The following is a 24728-nucleotide window of genomic DNA, read 5'->3' as shown; positions in this document are numbered from 1 at the left end:
AAACCGGTAGAAATGGTATCAGCACGACTTTAGAAATTGCCGGAAAATTGCTTTCGTTTTGATCGCACATTCATTTTACATGTTAAACATAAGAGCCCAATTCATGTCCTTCCCAATGGATTTTTGCTCATTTGCAGTAAGACGGTCGTTTTATGTGCGGTTGGAAAAATTATATCACCGGCCATGTCTTGGCGTGAGCGGCCATTGAGTCACATCCCTTGTATTGGGGAAGTATAGGGAGGAGTGGTACTGCCGTCGCATGTTGATTGTTGCATGAGCTGTTCAGTCAATCATTTCAATCTGTTTTCAATATTTTTTCAATATGCCACTGTCTCTGTGTGTCACTGTGTGTGTGTATATATTTGTTCGTTATTTGTTTGTTTGTTATTTTATTCAATGTTCTATGATTTTGTATGTTTGTTTGTTTATTTATTTATTTGCTTCTACTTGTCTGTGTTTTGTTTATTGTTTATTTATATATTTGTATGCTTGTTTGTATGTTTGTTTATTTTTTTTTATTGTTTGTTTGTTTGGTTTTTTTTGGTTTGCATACTTGTTTGTTTGTCTTTCCCTGGCTTCCCTGTGGTGTGCTGTCCATAGATCTTGTCAATGACTAAATTTCAGTCCAGACCAGAATACAAATTTGAACATAAGAATATTGTATATTGCACACAACACACTGTGTTTGTAGGGCTAATAGTGATACTTTGTAGTTTGACAAAATTTAGGGAGGAAGACGTAGAAAATTCATTGTTTAATAGAACAACAAGTCATTGACAATATCATTGACAATGACATAGTCCCCACTTGGGAAATTGTCCGTGGAGGTAACTACATATAAATTGAAGTCGATATGATGCGCATGAAAGAAATGAGAGTGCCAAAGACCTGTCTGTGACTGATGCCCTATTGGTTGGATTGTAAACAAGTAGACATTAGCATGAATGGCATAGGGTAATGTCCTTTTACCAAGTTAAACAGAATTAGGTATGTCATGCACTGGCTCTTGAAAAGTCAAAATCCAACTAATCTGCAAGAAACTGGTCCAGGCATGTCTGAAGTAATGGCTCTTGACAAAAAATCAGAACCCTCATAAAACTTGATGCAGCATTTCTTGACATATCAAACTACTTAAGAAAGTTCATTAAATATGCTAATTAGCAATCAATTAACATTGATCATTACGATCATCTTTGTTAGCTCAACATCTGTACCAAGTTTCATGAAATTTGATGAAGTATTTCTTGAAATATCAGCCTAATTACGAAAATTTATTAAATGTGCAAATCAGCAATTTATTGACCTGATACTGCTATATGTCTTTGCCTGCTATTACAACACTATGACAACAACATCTGTACAAGTTTCATCAAATTTGCTGCAGCATTGCTCGACATATCACACTAATTATGAAATTTCATCCAATATGCAAATTAGCAATTAATTGACATGATACTGCTTAATGTCTTCACACACTATTACAGTACTGAGAGATCAAGATCTGTACAAAGTTTCATTAAATTTCTTGCAGTATTTCAGGACATACAACACGAATTAAGGAAAGTTCATAAAATATGCAAATTTACAACTAATTAATCTGATACTGCTAAATATCTTTGTACACTGTTATGGGACCTTGTATTAATTATCCGTACAAAGTATGCAAATTAATTTAGCAATTAATGTCATGATCTTGCTAAATCTCTTTGCACACAGTTACAGCATTGGTATATGAACACTTGTATCAAGTTTTATCAAATTTGAGTCAGTATTTCTTGTCATATTACCGAAATTATGAAAATTCATTAAATATACAAATTAGACATTAATTGACACAATACTGACATGGGTCAGTGTGTTCTATTAGAGATCAGTGTGACCAACATCTGTACACAAAGTTTCATCAACTTTGGTGGTCTCTCTGGACAGGGAACTCTTTTTCAAACATCACAAATTATGCAAATTAACATTAATTATGCAAATTAGCACTAATTATGCATGCCACACATAAAATAATGGATGTGTACATATGCATGCCATAGTGTATTATCCTTGTACCAAGTTTGAAAGGAATTGACTCACGCAATATCTGCAAGGACGGACAGATGGAACCCAAAACATAAGTCTCCTGGACTTTGTCCGCTGAGACTAAAAATCATGAAAATAGAGTTATTCCTTTTCGGACCTATGAAGTAAACTTACATGGACAATATACAGTACCTTTTAGTTTGTATGTATCTGTAAACCATTCTTTGAGAGATGTCCTATCAGATTTTTCTGAGAGTACGCCCAGGGCCGTTAAACAGAAAATGGCTACATTGTCTGCTTCACACCTGTAGCTAAATAACGGCCCAGGGCCGTAATTCGGTAAAAATTTACCGCCAATTAACTAAAAAATAAAGGAGTTATTTTATCACTGTTGATCACAAAACCAAAAATAAATGACGGTAGAACGCTGCAAAACATCCACTCATTTTTTTCTCGAGTTTTGTTTTCTTTTTCGTCATTGTGCGCTACAAATTCTAACAGATCCATCTTCAACAAAAAGGACACAATGTTGCAATTTTCTGATGCATCATACAATAACATAAACTGACACTCATGCACTCATTCACGCACGCATAAAACTAAACTGAACCCAAGATACGATCAAGATTTCTTTTATTTGTATATCAACACAAATTGCAATACAATTGTACACATCTCTTTGGAAAATAAAATCACACATGGAAAAATAAATTACGAGTCAGGTAAAAATAACGCATGGATAATCAACGCACAACCGTGACAACACAAGGTCCCATTTAGCTGTGGGTCCATAGCTGTGGTGTTTTCAGACGGGATTCATGCCTTTTACGGGCTGGTTTTGACTTTTACGATTTTAACCCCGCCACCACAGCTATGGGATATTCCATAGACTAGCGTCCATGTTCCGCCGCAAGCACCCTTTGCGGAAGTTTGCTCGACGATATTTCGAAATATTTTCCATCCAAATTACAAATTGCCAACACTCATCGACAGCTTGGTTATTAGGGACTAACCAGACCAGAAGTCCGCTCAAAATTCACTGAAATATCGCCTTTTTTCTAAGTTTGCCCGACATGACTACACGGAGACCGCCATTTTGCTAGCGTAAAACTGTTGGTCGAGGATCCCTGCAGTACGTCACTACAGTGACGTAGCGGTGACCTCTCAACTTCTAAACACAAACTGAGAGATTCTTCGTGTGATATCGATGACCATCGTTCGTCTTATAGACATTCCCAGTCTCACAAAACTGAAACCAAACTTTTACTTGGGGTGGGGGAAAGTTCAGTCCCAGGATCTATGATTATTCGTGGCGCGCGGATGCTGGCCGTAATCTCTTGGTTCGTGTTCAGAAGTTGAGAGGTCACCGCCTACGTCACTGTAGTGACGTACTGCAGGGATCCTCGACCAACAGTTTTACGCTAGATTTTACTTGCCAATAACAAAAAAGGAAAAACCTTTTTAAATTTTTATATAGACATTTTTTTTTATATATGCCTCCATGGTTTGTCGAACGCATTCAAATTTAAGCGAAGAAAATCATCGATCAGATTTTGACGTGTGCACGTGTTCTGAGGTTGACCTAGTTTTAGCCCTGCGTACGATGCTGTGTGTTCCGCTACAGCTAATATATAGCCCCGCTCAGTAGCGGAACATACAGCATCGTACGCAGGGCTAACCTAGTTTGTAAGTGTGACAAGTTAATCAAAGTAGTCGAACTTGTGAAAGTAGATACAGTGTTTCACATTCGTTGCACGCAAAGAGGTCAATAATCGTAAACAATTGTGGATCATACCATTTCTACTAGGGATTACTACTACTGTTACGTTTGTGAATGCAACAAATTTACGCGAAGAAAATCATCAGATTTTTGTATCAAAGCGAAAAAAACCTGAAAAATAATGATGTACATTAAATAAAAAAATAATGAAACAGAGTTATTTTTATGATAGTCATTTTATTTATTTCATGATCCCCATCGTGCAGAATGGAAAATTCCTGGCTCCTGCTTCATCTGTCAATCATTGTCGGCATTGTGTGGCAAACTCTAACGTTGACTTTGCGTTCTTCTGGATCATTCCACCTGCATTTTAGTAGCATAAATAGGGGGATACGGACATATATCGCCGAAGTAATTACCTTAGAAGTGTAACTTATTTTATTTTGTACGCTATATAAAACTTTTTGACCTCTGCGTAGGTAATTTTTTTCAAGGGGAGTCAAGTTGAAATGCCGTAGACAAAGGTTGAGATGAAATTTAAAATTCTTAATAACGGCCCACCCCCCAAATAACCGCCCATGGGCGGTTTTTCGAGTGGGCGTACTCTCAGAAAAATCCGGTATTATCAGACAGCTGTCTTGAGAGAGTGGTTCCTCTATGTGTGTGTGTTTAGTTTTCTAAAAGGATAATACAATTCAATACCTTGCTGTGAAAAGTGAATTTATTTATTTGCATTGTTGGAAACTCACCTCCGGAATGAGATGCAGTAACGCACTGCCTGATAGAGTTCCCACGGCCAGACAGATCAGGAACATCAACAAGTATTGGTAATACTTTTTGTTCATGAATGGTACCACTATAACACCAATCAGTGAACACAGGTTGATGATTGTCACACACAGAAAACTGTAACCCCAAACTGAAAAAAATATAAGAGGGTGTTAATCTCAAATTTCAATATCAGGACTATTTAATTTGATATATTATCAGTAGATTATGCTCACTACATTAATCAGGGATGCAGCCCCTGGCTTTATGTCAGGGAGTACATTAACAATTTACACAAAGCTTTCTTTTCATCCTGCAAATCTCATGTTTCTGTTCTGCCTTATCATGCTTACTGGTTGTAACAAACTTGACCTGATAGCGACATGAACTTGATATGGGTTAATGGTACATCTAACCACTGGATCTCCTTCAAGGATCATTTTTGATTTTGTCGTCCACTATTTGCTATCAGATAGCTTTGTTATTAAACCTTCATTTCCACAACAATATAAATGGATATGTTTATATTGTAGGTGTATCGATGGGTCAATGTCTGTGTACAATGTATATAAATCAAATGATTTGCATAATTATCAATGGAGAATATTCATGAGCCTGAAATCATGCGGTGTTCGGGAAATAATGGTTACATGGGTCAAAATGTCATGGTAATTTTAACAACCAGCGATGTCTAGTGTTTGGCCAAACTTTCCCCCATTTATGTGCTGAAGACATGGTATTGATATTAATGATTAATAAATGAACATATGACAGATACAAGACAATTAGCAATTGAAGGACAGATGCTTATGAAGGGCAGAGGGCATTTATAAAAATATTTTTTTTACATATGTTGGTTTGTCTCCACCAAACTACAGTACCGAAAAATCGTCACCACGGTGACTCTGATATTTTTACTGTAAATGTTTAATTAAAGTAAATTTTTCAACAAGCCACAAACGTCTGTATTGTCTGCTGGCAAAATATATCATTTGCAGTGTGTAATTCATCATCATCATGAGTCTTTAAACACTTGTCCGAAATTATGGATAGACATTTCTGCAGGGGCAGGGGCACTGATCTAAATTGACACACAGCCCTTTCCCTACAATGGTTTGGCCCTCCCTCATTGTTTTTACCAGCAAGGCTGGAACTGAGTATAGTGAAAAAGGGGTTGAATGGTTGCATGCATCAATGTCATTGTTGAATTATCTATTGACACTATCAGATCCCATACAGGGCCAGCTGAGGAAAGATTATTTTTTCCCATTGTGGCAGGGAATTCATATTTCCAGCTGTGCACCAAAGTGGCACTGGCAATTAAGATGATTAAAATTGGTTTCTTTACACTTGATAAATTGTCTGTTGTACACTACAGTAGTACCAACATGAACTACAATATCACATGTAATTTTTTTACAGGACCAAATTATTTTTTTAATTAGAATAAACAATATATGATTATCTGCTAATTGAAATTTAATTAACATTATTAAAATATGGGGTTTCTTTCATTGTGGTAATTGGCATATTCAAATTTAGAATGGGAAATCTATTGAACAATATAAGCACAGAGTTCAAGTATGTCGCGACTGTTATTCTTATCAAATTTAAGACTTATCTATGTCAATCTTTAAGTACATTTTTCAGACATTTGTAACTAACAGCTAGTTGCACTTATTCCTCAGTAGTTAATCAGCTTCCTTGTGAATGCCCTTTATTATAACCGTCCTTGCCATTTGTTTTGCATGTCCAGCTATGTGTACTGTCTGACCTCAAACCAAGGACAATGTGTAATACCATACAGGTTGCTAAATCATCTAATAATAGAGTGATGTGTCCATACTAATACAAACACACCAATATGGGTCAATACTAGTACAAACACACAAATGGGTTATGCACTTTGTTATCTCTCGCTCACGTGATATTCTCTTGTACCATGCTTGCTAGTTTCAACCTTTCTCCATTAAGATTTGACACATGTTGCTTTTATTTCCAATAGGATAGCTATAGGAGATCCCATCACACATAGGCAGGAAAAGAAAAGCTATTGCCCTTGTGCAGCAACACTGTGTAACCCGTTTCCCGTCATGGTTTGGCCCAAACTCACTGTTACAAATGGTAATTGTTAAACTGATTACAGGGCACTGGGATGAACAGGTTAAAAATTTTTATCACCAGACTTTGGAAATTATGTTATTTTCAATAGGATAAGTGGTCCTACATGTACATACATATAGGAAAATGGGTAATTGGGTGAAACTAGCATCAGTCAATCCCACACTGTGTTCAACTTGTGTGTACCATGTATAGGTAGTATTGATAGGGTTACATGTGCAGTACATGTATTTGGTGGAGTGACACATGGCAGAGTGTAAAACGCACGAGGGTCAGCTCTCTCTCAGCAAAACTGACTGTCGATAGTTGTTTTATATCTCAGTGGTGAAAACAAAAATCTACCACAGGTACAGTGGCTGGATCTGTTTTTGCTCTATCTCTATAGAAAAGCTTCGATTCGCTTCTTCAGTATAAAATGTATGCTATCTTTCCTATTCTGAAAATCTACACTTTCTCTCTTGTTCATCCTATCGTTGTTTTGTGTGAGTGAAAACTGGTAGGATTTTGAATGATTGTATCCTGTATGTTAGGTGTCAAATGAGATTCTGGAAATAAAAAATGTACAGGTACATTGACATTTGATATCATGGTATTTCAGATTTAAAATAGGTAGACCTTGGCTGACACTAAAAATACATTTACACTGTAAAATCAAACAGCAAAATGAAGTCAAAACAGTGGGATTTGGACAGATTTCAATTGGACACAGAAACTGGCTGAAATTGGTTGAATATTTGAAAAAAAACCCATGACTTACTTTGTGCAGTAGTGGGAGATGTATCATCATCATCAGTGTCATTATTTGAACTTCTCAAAACTCTGTGCAACCAGACCTCTTCAAACAAGAGGTTTTCATCATCTTCATTCACGAGAGTTATGGCCTTCTCTTCGCGGCTTTGATCACTGCTACATCCCTTGCCGATTTGATGGAGAATGGCGGGGCACATCTCCGACATCTTGTAGCGGTCAATTTCCGAAGTTTTTTCCAAGTTGTGAATTTGCATAATTTCAGAAGTGGAGTAGCACTGCAATAAGAGGGAAGACACAAAAGAACATTTAAAATTTATCAAAATCATCAAACAACATGGCAAACAAAAATAATATACAAGGTCCTGCACACAGTACGTATTTTCTGCCATGCTTATTTAACAGCAATACACAATCTGCTGTAATTAAAATCAGTGACAGAATGTATCACATACATGTATTATCTGTTAGAAAACATACTATTCATATATTTTTCAAGGACTTGCACCATATTGTAATTGTTTCTCTCTCACACTTTCTTTCACACTTTGTAATTACTAGTCAGTGTATTTTCTACAGCAGTTTTTAATCGACAAAATCCATAATGGTGTATTGGATGGCGTCAATGGGCATATTACAGAAATATGCCAAAGAAAGCTTGCAGCTAGATAGCAGTACAGGGGAATATAAAAAAAAATGTCTTTTGTTATTCTTATAAATGTACCCAGGGGAACTACAATGCTCCATGTACTTCTCCTAAGGTTTCTCTTACTTTATAACTTTCATTAATGAAGTTCTCAATTTATTAACAGATAAAATTATCTCTATTTAAGTTCTATTGACTTGAAACGTTATCTCTGCAATGCCCATAAATATTCTGAATATCATGGTTATTTTGGGATCATGTCATGGCAACAAAAGTGATATCAAACAATATTAAACTTGGTTAAAAAAGATCAAGCCTTTCATGAATTGAGATTTGTTTAGCAGATAATTATTCAGAATAACTGTTGGTACACAAGGAAGTTTCATCAATGACACGATGTATTGTGACTTTGCATGTATTAAGACAATTACATGTATTTCCGATGATTTCCACAATTTGCAATGGTCTTAAGTGTATTTAGCTTAACTTTTAGTTTCCAAATTGTTAATCACAAACATGTAGCGAGATATTTAAAGTAATTTAGAGCCTGGTACATCATAAAATTGGAAATTTTTTATATCTTCAATTTAGCTATTATTTTTCCCCCCCAACAATAACTAAACATATAAACTCAACTTGTTAATGCTTGTTTATTGTCCAAATTTAAGTCAAGTGCATGGTTGGGATGTACCTAATTGAGTTGTGAAATAAACAAAACTATACTGATTCAGATTGTTTCTACTCATCAGCTACCATTTAAATTGCAAATTGAAGAGTCATTAGCACATACACCAGTTTAGCATTAGCATGTGTAGTATTTGCTGATAAATGACGTCAATCTGTGCTTCCCACCACTAATGTCACCCATTCAAAACTATTTATGGGAATTAGATCCCACAGCTGGCACCATACAATGTCTATATCCTGTTATTGATGGTAAGGGAACACTTTGTATAGTAATATCTAGCAGTGATTGTGAAAAACCATGTGGTACCACGTGTTTAATGAATCTACAGGTTTCCCATCAATATTTGAATCTTCTTAAATTACACATCATCAATATTCCAGTATTTCCTCCAGACTCAATTTATTTCATGTAACGATGTCATCAAAACACACGATACATACAAGTGAAATATTTTGTTATAGTATTTACATTTTGTTTCATTGAATCTGGTAGCATACAGTAAATGTAGTTAGTATTTCTGGTTATTTAGCAACACACTCTCAAAAACTCTCAAAGTTGATTTTAAAATTTGTCAATGTCACTTGCCGAATGCTACACTTTGTACTTTTTCAACCACTTCAACTGGAAGCACAAGTATTGATAATATCCAAAATGTTTGTAAACTATGAAAAATCTAATAGGACTGGGTTGGTGACAAGTACTTGTAACTTTGCAACTCTGACAGATGGGTGAAGTGTCATTCCATAGGTTAGACAGACTGGTGTATACCGGTAAACTTATAGACCATAAACCCTGTACATGGCAAATATCAACACACACAACAATGCGGTTTACCATGATACTGGCGCTAGATCAAAAGATATGCAATGTATTTGGCAATCCTTGCCATAAGCTCAAGAAACACTTACTGTACGCACTGTACTTTGGTATCCTAGTCTTTCTGATTATTGTCAATGGACTCTTCACTCAACCACCAAAACAAGGCAACAACTACACATAATACAATTATTTCACCCTTTCACAAATCAAACAAATCTATCAATCATAAACCTAAAATCTTTATGAATCAAAGGATTTATTTGAACAAGTTTCCCTGACTTTATCGCCTAAATCAGAAAGAATTTTGATCTAGATTTTCAATTATTAAGTCAACACATGTACAGTGTAGACAAGAACTAACAACTCTTGACTGCTCTCACGTTCTGTGAGGAGTGAATTCCCGTGATGAAAAATTAACACTTTCATTAATAATATGAGTGAAACTATGCTGCATGATTCATAAGATTGGCTCTCACACTATCGTAAGATTTCTCTGACATGACATGGTCATGAGACTATGGAAACAAAAGTGTAATGTACACAAATTTTATCACCATGAGTATATAACAACAGCTTGGCTACTTTCAGAACCTGAAACCATGCATTACATGCCATGCTGCCTGGAAAAATATTCTTGTACAGTAGTTCAGGGGAAGATCTCTAAAGATTCTTAGGTCTAGATAAGTCATTTAGTCAGAGAAAATAAATTCCTTTAAAAAACACATAAATAGTTGTAAGAGTTGTAAACAATTTATTGTTTTTCTGACTTAGGGCAGATAGAATAATAAATTGATCTTCTGAATTGCTGCTTATAATTTTGCCGAATTGGAAATACTTTTATAGATCCCATAATATACAAGTAATAGGCTGAAATGTTTCTGTTTTGTTTCATATTTCACGGCATTTTTTTATCAAGCTTCTTTTCCAGTAACCATGAAATCCATTGTGGTGTTGTTGTACATGTTCAACAAGCTGTGACTTGGATTAGTCAAATAGATGACATACCAGCTGTATCATTTGATTCATGCTATTTTTATTTTGAAGTGCAAGATAAGGTCACAGTCGAGTGTTATCAGACCTGTCGCGTGAAATCAACCAAGGAACTCAAATCAATACATGAAGAAGGAGAGCCTTAGGATTTTCATTTTTACCGTACATATGTGGAGACCAAACCCACAATACTGACTGCTCTTGCATTTAATGCTTTCAGAGAGGATTTCCTGCAGTGATAAAATTCACACTTTTATGAATAACATGAATGAAACTTCACTAGGTCATTCACAAGGTTTGATTTCACATCACAGGAACCATAACTACTAGTTGCTCATGTTTCCTGTCCTGCGACCATCAAATTTCTCTGACATGACCCTGTCATTAAGCAATGGAAATCAAAGTGCAGAATACATGTAGATGTATTTTATGACCCTAAGCACACACCAATAGTTTCATCACTTTCAAAAGCTTTATCTAATTCATGGAAAACAGGCGATGTTGCTTTAAAAAATATTCTTCCCTTCAATGCAGGGGCGGATCTCTAATATTCCACATGGCAATTTCCATGATGAGACGGGTCATTCAGTCCAAGGAAATAATTTTCATTAATTTTCTATATACATGTAACATGTATAGTCATGAACACAGCCAAGTTAGCACCAACGTAAGTGGGTATCCCTATTCTGGACCGATGGACAAGTTTCTTAAATTCTCCCTATATTTACAAGCAATCTGACATCTGTACATTAAGTATACATATTTGTATAAAATATTGGTGGGATAATATTCCGTACTATTTTTCTTTCCAAATTCTAGTAGGTTTAGCTGCTGAGCTAACATTGAAGGGTACTAACATGTTGATAAATTGTATGAAAAAAGAAAATTGTCATGTGTTTCTATTACCATTCCTTCAGACATAGGCTAGGCTAGTCAGCTACTTCATTGTATCCTCTATTTTTAACAGGGTGCATCCAATCAAAAACTAGTGAATCTTGCAAAAATCATGTGTGATTTTTAAAATGAAAAACATAATCCTGAGTCATAGGGCTTTAATAGGGTTGGTTGTGCGACTTCTGGAAATATTTTTTTATTTGACCTTTTTAGTGTTTTAGTAACTTTGGATATTGACAAGGTTTCACAAGTATTTTTCTTATAAGAGCCTGAAAATTAATATGGTCTTCTATTAAATTTTTCAAAATTAACTGTCAATTTGACCTCTTTGCACTTTATTACATGCCTCATATATGTATATCGAACGTTGCACGCTCCGTAGGATTCAATAGTAACTCATTGATGACGTCGCAGGCCGCATAGTCATCATTGGACTGAAAGTGAACCGGAACTATTTTCAACTTGACACCTTCAGGGCTAAAAATATCAAATTACATCTTTTACTTAGGAAATACCATTTTTACAAAATTATGCAAAAAATTCAAAAAACCCAATAACAGTGATTTAAATACATCAATGCGTGCTCTGATGATGAAAATCATTCTATTTTTTCAGCAGATTTTCCTCTAAAATAGAAAAAAAACAGGCAATTGTCATTTCTACGTAAACCAAAAAATTTGGAGAAAATTATGTCAGAGAGGCATGTAATAAAAACATTTGTAGCCCAATCATGGGACTATATACCCTCGGGGCAGGAGACCATTTGCCCTCCTTACATGTACCTCGTGCAAATGGTCACCTACCCACGGGCACACAGTCCAATGTCAGGGCTATAATATATAATACTTGAGGTTTTAATAATTGCTTTTTATTTTTAATGAATAATTCAGCGATATGCATACAGTCATAGATGTGACACATGTGAACAAAACACACCATGTGGTATATTGGATTAGTCTTGGGAACTTTACATACTTTAAAACTGAACCAACAATCAAGGTAATTATCAAAACAGTAATATCAATACAATCAAAATGTATTCACAAAATCCATGTTTTCTCACTTATAGTACTTAATGGGACAGACTAGATGTAACTTTCCATGAGTTTTTTCTACTATTTTTGTTTTTAAAGTCATCTACAGTTTCTTGTTCTACTACCTAAAGCATGTTGGGATAAACAGTACTAAGCTTGTAAACTCAGTCTGTACATTCGTAGACTGTGTTATATGTGTGAATTGTAGAATTAAATTGTTGACAAAATGGTGCTGTGTTACCAAGCTAAATAGTTTCAACATTCTTTTGGAAGTAGAACGAGACATTAAAATCAGTAAATATCATCAAACGTTTCAGCTGCTGCTCCCATAATGTAACTAGATATACAATCAGAGGTATTAAAATTTCTATGATATGGCAATGAAACAAAACAATTTTTTTGCTCTGAAAAATATCCCCAAACAAAAAATTTTCTGATTTCATCATAATCTTGCTGCCATTTTACTTTGCTTTACAATAAACAACACAAAATCAGACAAGCTACCTTTAACGTTATCATTTTTCCCCAGAAACGGCAAAGTTTCCGTCACCTAATATAAAGAATTTTGTCAGAATGTAAATGTGTATCTTGATGGAATAATAAATTGATCTTTAAATAAACCTAACACAAGAGAAAGAGTCCAGCTTTTCACAAATGTGAAAGAATTATCTAAAGACATGTGAATGCCTTTTACCCCCCCCCCCCCCTCCTCCTTTCAACACACTCACACAATGTGCAGATTCACGCTGTCAAGAAATTATTAAACTAAAATTAGGCTGAATTTTCAATCAGATTTACCACCAATCTCAGTTCCTTTATGTCTGGTTTGGCCTGGCATTGAGTGCCTGGTTTAACAGCTGTGTCATTACCGGTGTCTGAATGATTCAAATATCTATATCTTGAATCGATTGGTCATTTTGACCAGTAAGTTGTGGTATCTTTGCATGTTTTGACCACAGAACAGTGATTTGAATGAAATGGTCAATGTGGTCAGAAAAAATTTGAGAAAGATGAAAACTGGATCAAATTTCAGGGAACAGATGGTTACCATAGGAAGGGATGACCATTTGCTATGATGTTACTTGTAATCATAATCATTACATATTTACAGCACAGACATTAAATTCCCAGACAGTATAACAGTCTATGTAGAACACTATACCGCGGTCCCTCTATCACATAGAGGGACCGTGACTTAGTATACACAGACTGCTTTCTGGAGATAATTTTTTTTCTTTGGAAGGACAGAACTGCTGTGCACTAAGCCATTCCACTTTGCATTATACACAAAGCCGGGAAAATCTTAAACCTGATGACCATCAATACAAAATTGGAACTCATTCATATTCAACAAGTTAGATTGCTCAATTTAAAAAGGATGAAAAGTGTGAAATCATAAAAAAACCATGCAATTGTTCTTTTTATTTCATCAAATGTCCATTGACAACCATTTACGAGTCAATAGTAGAAATAATAGCTCTGCAATTTGTGCCAGCACATTTTCTTTATGTATTCAGGGTGATGCTGTTAACCCTTTTCCTGCCAAGTCCATATTTCACAATCAGGTCAAGATGGTTAAAATTAACGAAACACAACATATTCCATATGATGTATTTTAACATAATCCTGTACATTTGAAGGCTGTTGAAAACATAATACTGTAAAGTTGATTTTTTGGGGGACAAAAGATGCTATAACATACCAAGCCAAGTGGTGTAAATACGTATGTTTTGGCTCAATACCGCTTTTACTGACTTGGCTGATGGGGAAGTGATACAGTTATTACTGTCTGGCAGGAAAAGGGTTAATGATTTGGGGGTGGGAAAGAGCAAAGTCCATGTTTTTGAGTTTTGTTGATACAGTGAGAGCAGGGTTGCTTGCACAGAATGCTGTATAAAGGCAAAAGAAATACAATAATTTTCATACATACGCAATGTTATAGTACATAGGATTTATAGTATGATTTTTTTGGACTAAAGATGCTATAACATACCAAGCCAAGTGGGTGAAAATACGTCATGTTTTGGCTCAATACAGCTTTTTACTGACTTGGCTGATGGGGAAGTGATACTGTCTGGCTGGAAAAGTTAAAGGTTTTGGGAAAATCCAATATTGCTGCGAGGTCACGTGACCATTCGAAATTTGTAGGGTTAGGTGCACAAGTACTCATATGTACCTATTAGCCCTGCAAGTTGGAAAAGTTAATGTCAAGTGGTTTTAGAGTTCTAGGGGGAGCAAAAAATCCTGGAAGAACAAGAAGAGGAAGAAAGAGAATATTGATCACCTAACAAAAACAATAGGGGCCCAGGGATAGAGGGACTGTGGCTGAGTGTAGTGTCCCAATGTTCGTAGCTCTACACGAGTTTATACCACTGAAGTTCGTTTCCGATCTTAATATTTTACTATTGCATGATGTTGAGTCTTACAAAGGCCTTAACAAAGTGGGGGACTGCGCCCATCTCACTCCTATTGAAGTTGAGAAGACTTATGTTTACAAAAATTTATGTTTATCAACAAAAAAACCACGCAAGCGCGGCGCGACGACCACTGCGCTTTAAGCAGTTGCACCACGTGATTCTAAGCACAGACGCTGTGAATCGTGCTAAAAGGATTTATTTTGTAATAGAAATAGTCTATAACACGTGTCGTACATAGACCATTCGTAATAAGACTCAAGTAAACTTCTGGGTCAAATGGAGAAATCTAGATTGTGACAAAAAAGTCAAAAGTACTAATTTAATAATCGTATCCTACCGGTCGTTCGTGTTCTGGGGAAGTTTCTTTGCTAACAGAGTCATTTTCAGTGAGTTGCACCGTGGCGTCCAGTATCTGCAGGGCTTGGTTTGCTACTCCGATGAGTTCTTTCTGCTGTCGCACCTCGAAGCTTTCGTCGCTACTACTTGCCCTGGCTCTGATTCCACCGACATTTAGTTTCGACAAGAGAACCTCTAACTGTTGGACTGTAAGCTTCCCATCACTCCCGTACTCCTCAACAAGGTCATCCAGAAAAAGTTCAGGCCCAGGTAGCTTACTACTTTGCGACAGTTCGGCGGTGCCGTCTTGGATGTTTGGGTCGTAGACTTGTGGCACTATGGATTCTACCATAAGTGAGAAACAGAGTGCGAGCAAAACCAAGTGAAACGAAGCCATTGTCACCATAACGTACACTATGAGCGCTAGCGAAGCACACACTGACTTAGAAGAAAGATCACCCCCTGAATGAAGACGATCGTCAGACACGTTTACAATAGTAGGTGCGCATGTGCAGACACGGATTATGTCAACAAGACCGAGGCTGCCTGCCATGCCGTCAGCTGTCGATAAACTGTTTGGCTGCATGCAGCAGAGACCTGAGATGGCACTGCCTCTTCTGGCTTCTGTGTTGTTGCACGTTAAACCAACGTGGCTAAAGCCAGGGATCTGTACACCACTGTCTGACAGGAAAATGGCAGAGGTACTTAAAACAGGAGCTAATCGATCGGTACAGAATATGCGATTTTATGTGTGCAATAATACTTGTTTTAGGCCTATTGTAATTTAAATAGAGCGGGTTCGAGGCTACCCTTGGGTATCCCACCGTTAGCTTTGACCCTTGGATGCACCAAACTCTATAGACAATAGAGTCTAAAACTAGGCTAAGGTTATTTTTTTGTAAAATTGGCTGTGGCGTGATTGTGATCCCTTATTAATTATTAAACTTTTATGATGGCAGGACTGAGCCCCGAGCCCGCCCATCACATTCGAGAAACAAGGAAAACCTTCCATCACATGGGAACAGGGAAGAGTTGAGTCCAATCTACACGATTGTTGTAATACTTTTGTCCCTAGTTTCAAGACAAAATATACGTACCCAAGCATTGAGTACCCAAGTATTGTATTGACTCCAAAATGTTCCCAATAAAAGAAATAAAAATCACGACACTAAATTGGAGATAAGCTTAGGCCTATAGGGAACACTTCAAACGGTAACGAGTTCACTGAATCATGAGAAGACTTACTTTCCAATTCCAGAATAATAATGCAAAATATTTGCCAACAATCAAAATTGATAGAGGACATAAAAGAATCGAAAAATGATCATGGAAAATATTGTTATGATTTCGAAAAAAATGCAATAATACTGAAAGAAACTTTTACGTTTATGTCGAAATAGAGATGAAATGTTATGACTACTATTTGCAATAGTAAAAATTGGTATTGTCACTCATTCATAAGCTTATAGGCTGATTTTAGTGGATGTAAGTTGCCGTACTACAGGCACTAGTGATCGCAAACATAGAAAAGTCATTAAATCTAATTTTTAAATTATCAGGAATGGGAGAACAAGAATGAAACGGTTACGAATTCGGTAAACCGTCAATAGATTTGGTTCCAAGGTCTAAACATATCATATGGTTCTTTGGTCTTTTTTCCCAGATGTGGACCCATGTAGCCGACAATGAGATGCTAATGATATGCGTAGTGTACAAGTTTAAGGTCTCCTCGACTAACTATCAGCTGGTTGCTCACTTTCTACTATTTTTATAGTATTTTATACAAAGTCACAAACTTATTCTACCTGCAACTTAAAACTGATAGTGATTTTGTAGCCCATTCTTTACTATTTTTCATAGAATTTGATAGCCGGTATCAGACAGTTCGTGTTCGTGTCGGCTACATAGACGACCTGCCCTCTGTACTATTACATAAGGGACTGGTCAGTTTCTTCGGCCTGGGAGGGGGGGGGGTCAGTGTACTTTTTGAATTTTTTTTAATTTCGACACGGGATCATACTTGCCTAAAATGCATCCTGCCAGCCACAAATTTCATCATTCAGTTGCATTTTTCAGCGCGTCCTTGGGGCACGTAACTTTAATAATAATCATACTTATTTTTTCAAAGCGCCTTTTAGGCGCGAAACATTAATATATAAGACATATATATATATCAGAGATATGTATGTTTAATTACCGGTAATATTTTTCGGCGAGCCCTTCGGACTTTGTACTTTAATATATCAGGGATATATGTCAGAAATATCTTTATGTCTGTAAGTTGAACGTCTGTTTTGCAAAGTGTATTAATTATCATGAAATCTGAAGTCCATATGAAAAGCATGAAAAGTTCCTGACACTTTTCTGTTTTCTCTATGTGAATTCAGTGTTAGAAACCAACATGCACTTATATTTCACAATCACATCTTTTTACAACAGTTCTGGACGTTTGGATATGCATATAAAGTGTGGAATACATACACAGCTCATTCAAAATACTGTATTCAAACACGGTGGAGGGACCGTGATTCAAACTGTAGAATTGACACTTTTAAGTTCTTATCTTACAACTGACATGACAACAATTTCATTAAAGCACAAAGTGAATGAATGTTTAAAATATACCCCAAAAATTATATATATATATATATATATATATATATATATATATATATATATATATATATATATATATATATATTGAATTTTTATTCCACCTGTTTTATCTTTGTCGCACGCAGGGGGTCACCCTGTTTTCGAAAGTTGGAATGGGGAGGGGCTGGCAGCCACTTTTTGATGTCAGCAAAAAAAATAATCCACCGGGCCCCCCGGCCGAAGAAACTGACCAATTCCTAAATGACTAAGGCCTAAACAGAGAAAAGTTATATTTTTCCTTCTCATTGTCCCTAGCGTACGTCCACCCTTTATTGTCGCGTCAGCTATTGTTTCCACTTTCCCTTGAAATAATCATAGTGTAAAATGACAATTTATGTAGGCTTTCACATTGCGCACTATATTAATCGTGTACAATGGTATATAATAATGTCGAGTAAAACTAGAATTATCACATCATCTCGGTGTATCGTGCACTGCGTGTCACGATGCGCGTTGCAGGCATGGACCAAGATGTTCCGTTCATCGGAGATAGATATTCGAACTCTGAAACATTTACATATATTTCCTGATCTAGCACTTGTTGGGGCTCATATTAAAGCTCTTGGTGTAAGAAAACTTTTCACCGTCTCCCCTTTTTTGAAAATCAAAAATTTTATTTTTCTCCTTAGAGTTAAACACGGGGATGGTGGTCATTTTGAATTTCGAATGTAGGTAAATTTCGGGTAATTTCTTTCTCAAGTATCAAAATTTACATGGTAACCCCCGATTTTGATTCTTGAATCTTAAATAGTATAGTTGAAAGATTTCTTAAGGAAAGTTTAAACAAGATTTAATTTTAAGTCTTTCACTTTCGAGGCGCATACTACCTTAATGATTCGAGGTTGCGTTCGATGGCACAACCTTCGGAACTTTTGAGCTAGTCCAACGAAAATGACATGGGATGATGATGATGATGATGATGATGATGGCGATAAAGGACAATGATACCATCATGAGTTGAAGACTTCTATCATTACTAGTTATGTACACCGAGCGAGCTCGATGTCAGAAGCGGCTGCTAGCGACACAAAAATCGTCGACGCAATTTCTATAGACAGACGGAAAAACAAGAAAATGTTGAAAGTAACGATAAAGCAGGACTACTCTGTTCGGTCCATCTGTCTTTAAGTCCTGTAATATACAATTCATGTAGTTTAATTGGTTCAATAGTTTCACAGTAAAAGGTGTGGTTCGTCACAGTGTAGTTTTGTACTCAAAACTTGAAAATGGGCAATCGTTTGATCGTAAACCCGAAACCATCTTTAGAAAACAATCGTCACACATTTTATTGATGCTCTATTATGATTTAATCGTTACCGACCATTCAGAAGGTTATGTGAAAATGACGTAATTTACGAGTGAAAAAACACCACTCAATAGTTTTTGAAAGTGACTCACACGCAACAGTTAGGCAAAAAATGGATCGTACGTTTCTGGTCATCGCGCGCGTCATTTCAGAACCTGCGCGTCATGTCTTTTTTTGTGTGTGATATACTCATCAGTACAGCTATCCTTGATAACCCTGTTTGCATGTCCAAAAATGCTAAAAAAACCGGAGGTAATATGCAGCCAGTTATAAAAAGACAATAACTGTTGCATCAAAAGTGCCAAACCAGCACTAAAAAGAAAATCTAAAATCTAAAAAGAAAGAGAGAAAAAAAAGAAAAAGAAAAAAGAAAATCGCCTCGTCGCATCGACCACTTTTACTGAAAGCCAGGGACAAGAAACAAATTTTTGGCCTAAGCTTTAGAACTTGAAATGAGTCTTGAACACAAGTTAAAGACATTGCAATTAAAGTTGTCAGCCTGATTACCCGCGGTACTTTTTCCCTTTTTGAATAGTATGAAGATATGGTTGTTTATAATGCTATAGCCTTTAGCTCCAAACACTAGCTCCCTAGTTTCTAAAGACAATAGCTTCGTCCGTCTGTCGCTGCATGGATCATTTCTCTCGTTTATGTCCATCAATCATCTCAATTCAACTCGATCAGAAATAGCATTTCTTTATACAAGGCTTCGGGAAGAGTGAAAAGCCATACAGCAAATTCATCGAAATGGAAGGTATTGTTCATAGACTCAAATGCAGCAAATGTTCCTGCTTTCACGCCCTCTGTCACACGGCGATCACGTGGCCGAGGCGTGTTAAAGGGACAAAGTCGGCCATTTTTCATAAATCTTGTTTGATACGAGATAATACTACTTATATTGTTTGACACGTTAAGAGATACTGAATGAATGGGTGGCCATGCATATATTCGATCCCGGTTTTAGACACAACACACGAAACCTTCGCGAAAATGAATTACTAGTAATGGTCATGACCATTAATTCATTTTCGCCATTGTTTCATATAATTTGTCTAAAACCGGGGTCGAATATGCATGGTTACCCATTTAATCAGCATCTTTCAACATGCCAAACAATATTAAGTAGTATCTCGTATAAAACAAAATTCAATGGCCGACTTTGTCACTTTAAAGTTGGTTTTAGATCATACGAGAAAGAGATAGCGCCACACATTAATTAATTATTAGTAACTTTATGGGGATAATCGAGAACGGCATAGTCCATGTTATGTGATCCTGTTTAATCTGAAGAAACAATCAAAGACTAACGAAAATTTCCATGTGGTGACCACTGTGTAATATATGATGACAATTTTGCAGTTTAGTGTAAGTTTAGAAAATTAAAATATATAAATTTGTAGATATTTTACAATACAGTGTATTAACTTTGACATCCTGTTATAACGATCTAAAGTGGTGCTTACAACCAACATCTTAGTTTATCAGCTTCAGTTACTAAAGTAAAGTCACTATCTAGGCTGGTACCTCAACTCGTATTCCCTTAACTACGAGCGTAAACGTTCTATTTGCAACTGGAGGAATTCATTCGATAAAGGCTTATGATTTATATACAGGTAAACTAAAGTGTGAACGCATGGTTTTGCCAGTTGCAATATGGCTTCAAGTTGAAGAAAATTACCCATCGAACGTGTTTACTGATCCGCTGATTTGTTTTTAATTTACATGTGTCTCATGGCTTCTAACAATTCTATACAAATTGTAAGCTCAGAAACTTATAACATATACTGCATTCATTTTTTCGTTTGTCAATTTGTCGAATACTGGGGCCGAATGTAGCGTGCTAATACTGTAGGGTCCAAGAAATTAAATGCAGCCGTTTTGAGCTGTGCTCGATCATAAAATATTAATGCCAAGGGGTAAATTGTCCCAAGAAGCCAATGGATAAGGAATAGCACAGCTGCAATAAGGCGATATAAAAGTGAAAAGAGGTTAATGTCTCTTTTTCCAAATAAAGGAGACGCTGCGCCTATTTGCCTTCACGTTTTATCACTGTCAGTCATTATTCTGTACCTGTTTACCTAGTTAATATTTGATAATTCTCTTGGATCTTCAGTGATCTGTCTTCATGATGTATGCAATCCATCAGGATTCTTATAAAGGTTATAATATGCTCGTTTTGTTTCTCGTCTTCTGGAAGCCAATTATTATTAAGAGAAATCAGTTTTAGCTGCCAATATCATATTCAATGTCAGTGGAAACTTTGTGGAGATTAGTTATTTCACTGTCATGCTGAATTTGGTTATACACAGTCGGCAGGGTAGGTTGTACCTGAGTAGTAGTTTTCCGACTTGCTGAAATTCTTGTTTAACTTGAGATTAACATTTGAAAGACACGTGATAAAAAGCGGCACCTCATACTCCTACAGGCACGTGCGTATGACACCTTATCAAGTGCAGCCAACAGAGATATTCATCATCGAAAAAGCTATTCCAGGTGAAGTTTTTGAGGGCAGGGGAAATTTTAAATTTGCTTGGGCAGGGGCATACTTTTAGCTGGCAGGGAGCAAAATTTAGTTTTTTTTGGTCGGACAAGGCAGATATCGATTGATTGGCCTGGGACCGGGATTGGGGAAACGAGGATAGGGGAAGTTACTCGTAAAACGGGGACAGGGGAAGTTGAGCCTATTTATAAAATTAAATATGGAGGAATCGCGATTGAAATCTCATTTTTCTCCAGATTCTCCCCCTCGATACCCTCAAAAATTTTCAAGTCCCTCCCGTCTATGTGATCAAAGATTTTCAAGTCCCCCCGAATTATCACATAGCCGATTATTTATTAGGGATGCACGCAAAGAAAAAAGTAAACATGTATTCAACACTCCTGTTATTAGCAGTTTGCAGGGCCATATTCCCAGGCACGTTCTAAGTTGATTCATTTTTAAACACATCAGTGGACTTTTTCTATTTATCAGTCAAAGCCCTAAAGCTACTATAGACATGAATGTATGAAGTTATCTCACTAAAGTCATCCTAGGGACGTGTATACCAAGTATTAAAGCTGTCTGACCAGCGGTTTTGAAAAAACAAGCGACCCAACAGTTGACAGAGCTCCGCTGTGTTATGTAGGGAATAACTTTTTGTGACACAGACATGTGTTGATGAGGAAGGTGGATATCATTTCAGGAGAGCCTGACCAGAAATGGCAAAATTATTGGCAAAAATACAAAATTGAAGATTTCATCATAATTTCAATATATTACATTAAGATAAAGTATACAAAATATCAAAGCTATCAGATGAGTAACTTTTGAGAAACAAAGATTTTGACCAAAAATGGCAAAAATTGACCCAAAAATACAAAAATTGAAGATTTCATCAAATTTCAACATATCACACTGAAACAACCCCCAGGAACCTGTATATGGAGTATCAAAGATATCAAATAAGTACTTTTGAGAAATAATTTTTTTGACCATAAATGGCAAAAATTGCCCCCAAAATACAAAATTGTAGATTTCATCATACTTTGATTATATCATATTTTGATCATTCCTATGAACCTGTATACCAAATATCAAAGCTGTCAGACAAGTGGTTTTGATGAAATAAATTCTTGACCAAAAATGATAATTCCTTAAAAATACAAATTTGCATATTTCATCACAATTTGAACAAATCTAAGTTGGTTTATCCCTAGAGACCTGTATACTAAATATCAAAGCTGTCTGATCAATTGTTATGAAGATTTTTTACCAAAAACGCTTTTTTGTGCTAATTTGCATATTTTCAACAATATCAAAATATAAAAAGACAGTTTCTCATAATCACATTTTGCATCTACACAAGAAATGTCAAATCTGTAAGTACTGCGGTTCTCAAGATATTGGAGTGGACAGACATCCTCACAAACGGACATACATACATACATACATACATACATACATACATACATACATACAGACTGACAATGGACGCCGGACGGATACCCATCTCAATAGCTGCTATAGACTATAGTCTATAGTAGCTAAAAATGATTAAAATCATGATTTGCAAAATTAAAATGCCTCTCATTCCACAGTAAAATATAAGAACTTTATTGCCAAACAAAATAGTTGCTTTGTTATATAGCATTTAAAGAACACAATGTAAAAATTTCAGAAGATTTGACGCTGCCAGAGTTGAGTTAAATTCTGTGGAAATTTTGAAATTGGGAGGAAAAAGAAGCCAGAAAAACGGGTGATTTGCATACAATTGCATAAATGAACACCTATCGGTATCATGCTGCTTGACAACCTAACTGGTGAACCCAACCAATATTTTAATCTTGGGTCAACAAAATTAAAATCAAATGAATATTTGTAAAAAAGTGATTTTTGAGCAAAATACACGGTGTTGGGTGCAGTACAAAGTTTTACTTTTGTATTATTTAACAATGGAATGTAAAAATTTAGAAAATCAAGCATGGTAACCCCTATCTTTTGATTATATTCTCATATGCCAGAATTCAAAAATCACTGAAAACTTTCAAGTCTCCCGGCCTTCCATGTGTTGCTTTCTGGCTTGATCTTGTGTACAAGTATGTTTCACAATAAGTGTCACATGAACCGAACTCTTCTGCAGCTACTCTATAGTCGGAGCTATCTCTGTCACTGCTGGTGTGTAGTGACATTGACACTGCCCGTGGGCAGCAGCGGGGCAGTAGCTGTATTAACCTTGATTGACAATAATTTTGTTCAGTTCATACAACTGCATTCTTGTTCTACTTCCTACCGCGCAATTGAACTGTCCAGTATTCAGCTTGCAAAACACAGCCTGTGAATATGTACTCAGCATTTGTATCATTGACAAATGACTTTCAGTCTTGATTCTACTTCAGTTATCATTCAATATTCATATGAAGGCTTTTGTTGACAAACTGAATATTGTGTGTTTCAGCATGCTGTAGGGAGACAACAAGAAACTGCATTTGCTATATTGCAAGAAATATTGAAAAAATTATCAACAGTTGCAACTATATTGCCCCAATTCTAGGCCTACTTGTTTGGTTTTTTTACAAAAATTCATACATTTTTTAGATTTTTAGACAAAAATAAATGAAATGCGACAACATGGTTTAGATCTTGTTTAATTATTACCAACATTAAAACAATTGGATGACATTAAAATGGTATTAGATGTTCATTGGATTACCCACTAAACCTTGGAATCGTTAAGAAAGGGAACCAAAAAATTTTCAGGTCCCCCTATAGGCAAAGCAAAACTTTCCAAGTCCCCCTCTACAACCCCCAAAATTTTCACATCCCCCCAACTGTTTTTTGTGAATGCAGCCTCACAGGTCATGATCAAGATATCTCAAACATCCAGTTGTGAAATTCTAAACCCCAGTAAAGTTTATAAATACCGATGTGATTATGTGCATCTGATACATGATACAACAAAAAGTTAAGTTGCTTTAATAAAGTGAAGAACAGCGTTTAAACTTTAGCTGTGACAGCGACTGTCTGGTTGTCTGTTTTAGACTGTTCAGGCTACCAAGAGCTTGATGTTCACCGAGCACATT

At 36.1% G+C, this 24728-nt stretch overlaps 2 protein-coding genes across 2 annotated transcripts in view; one reads left to right on the top strand and one right to left on the bottom strand.

Moving 5' to 3' along the window:
• Window positions 1–15944, bottom strand: part of LOC139139958 (metal cation symporter ZIP14-like) — a 40508-nt gene extending 24564 nt beyond the window's left edge. Inside the window, exons 1-3 of the mRNA XM_070708926.1 lie at window positions 15210–15944; window positions 7395–7662; window positions 4498–4667 (exon numbers count right to left, since the gene is read on the bottom strand). Of these exons, the coding sequence (XP_070565027.1) occupies window positions 4498–4667; window positions 7395–7662; window positions 15210–15794 (1023 nt within the window). The 5' untranslated portion in view covers window positions 15795–15944. The remainder of the gene's footprint in view (window positions 1–4497; window positions 4668–7394; window positions 7663–15209) is intronic.
• Window positions 1–24728, top strand: part of LOC139139961 (aladin-like) — a 236579-nt gene that overhangs the window by 158089 nt on the left and 53762 nt on the right. The window lies entirely within an intron of this gene.

Source organism: Ptychodera flava, chromosome 9, assembly GCF_041260155.1.
Source record: "Ptychodera flava strain L36383 chromosome 9, AS_Pfla_20210202, whole genome shotgun sequence".
NCBI classification, from domain to species: domain Eukaryota; kingdom Metazoa; phylum Hemichordata; class Enteropneusta; family Ptychoderidae; genus Ptychodera; species Ptychodera flava.
Note: the sequence above shows the minus strand (reverse complement) of the source record. Positions and strands in the feature narration are given on the sequence as shown.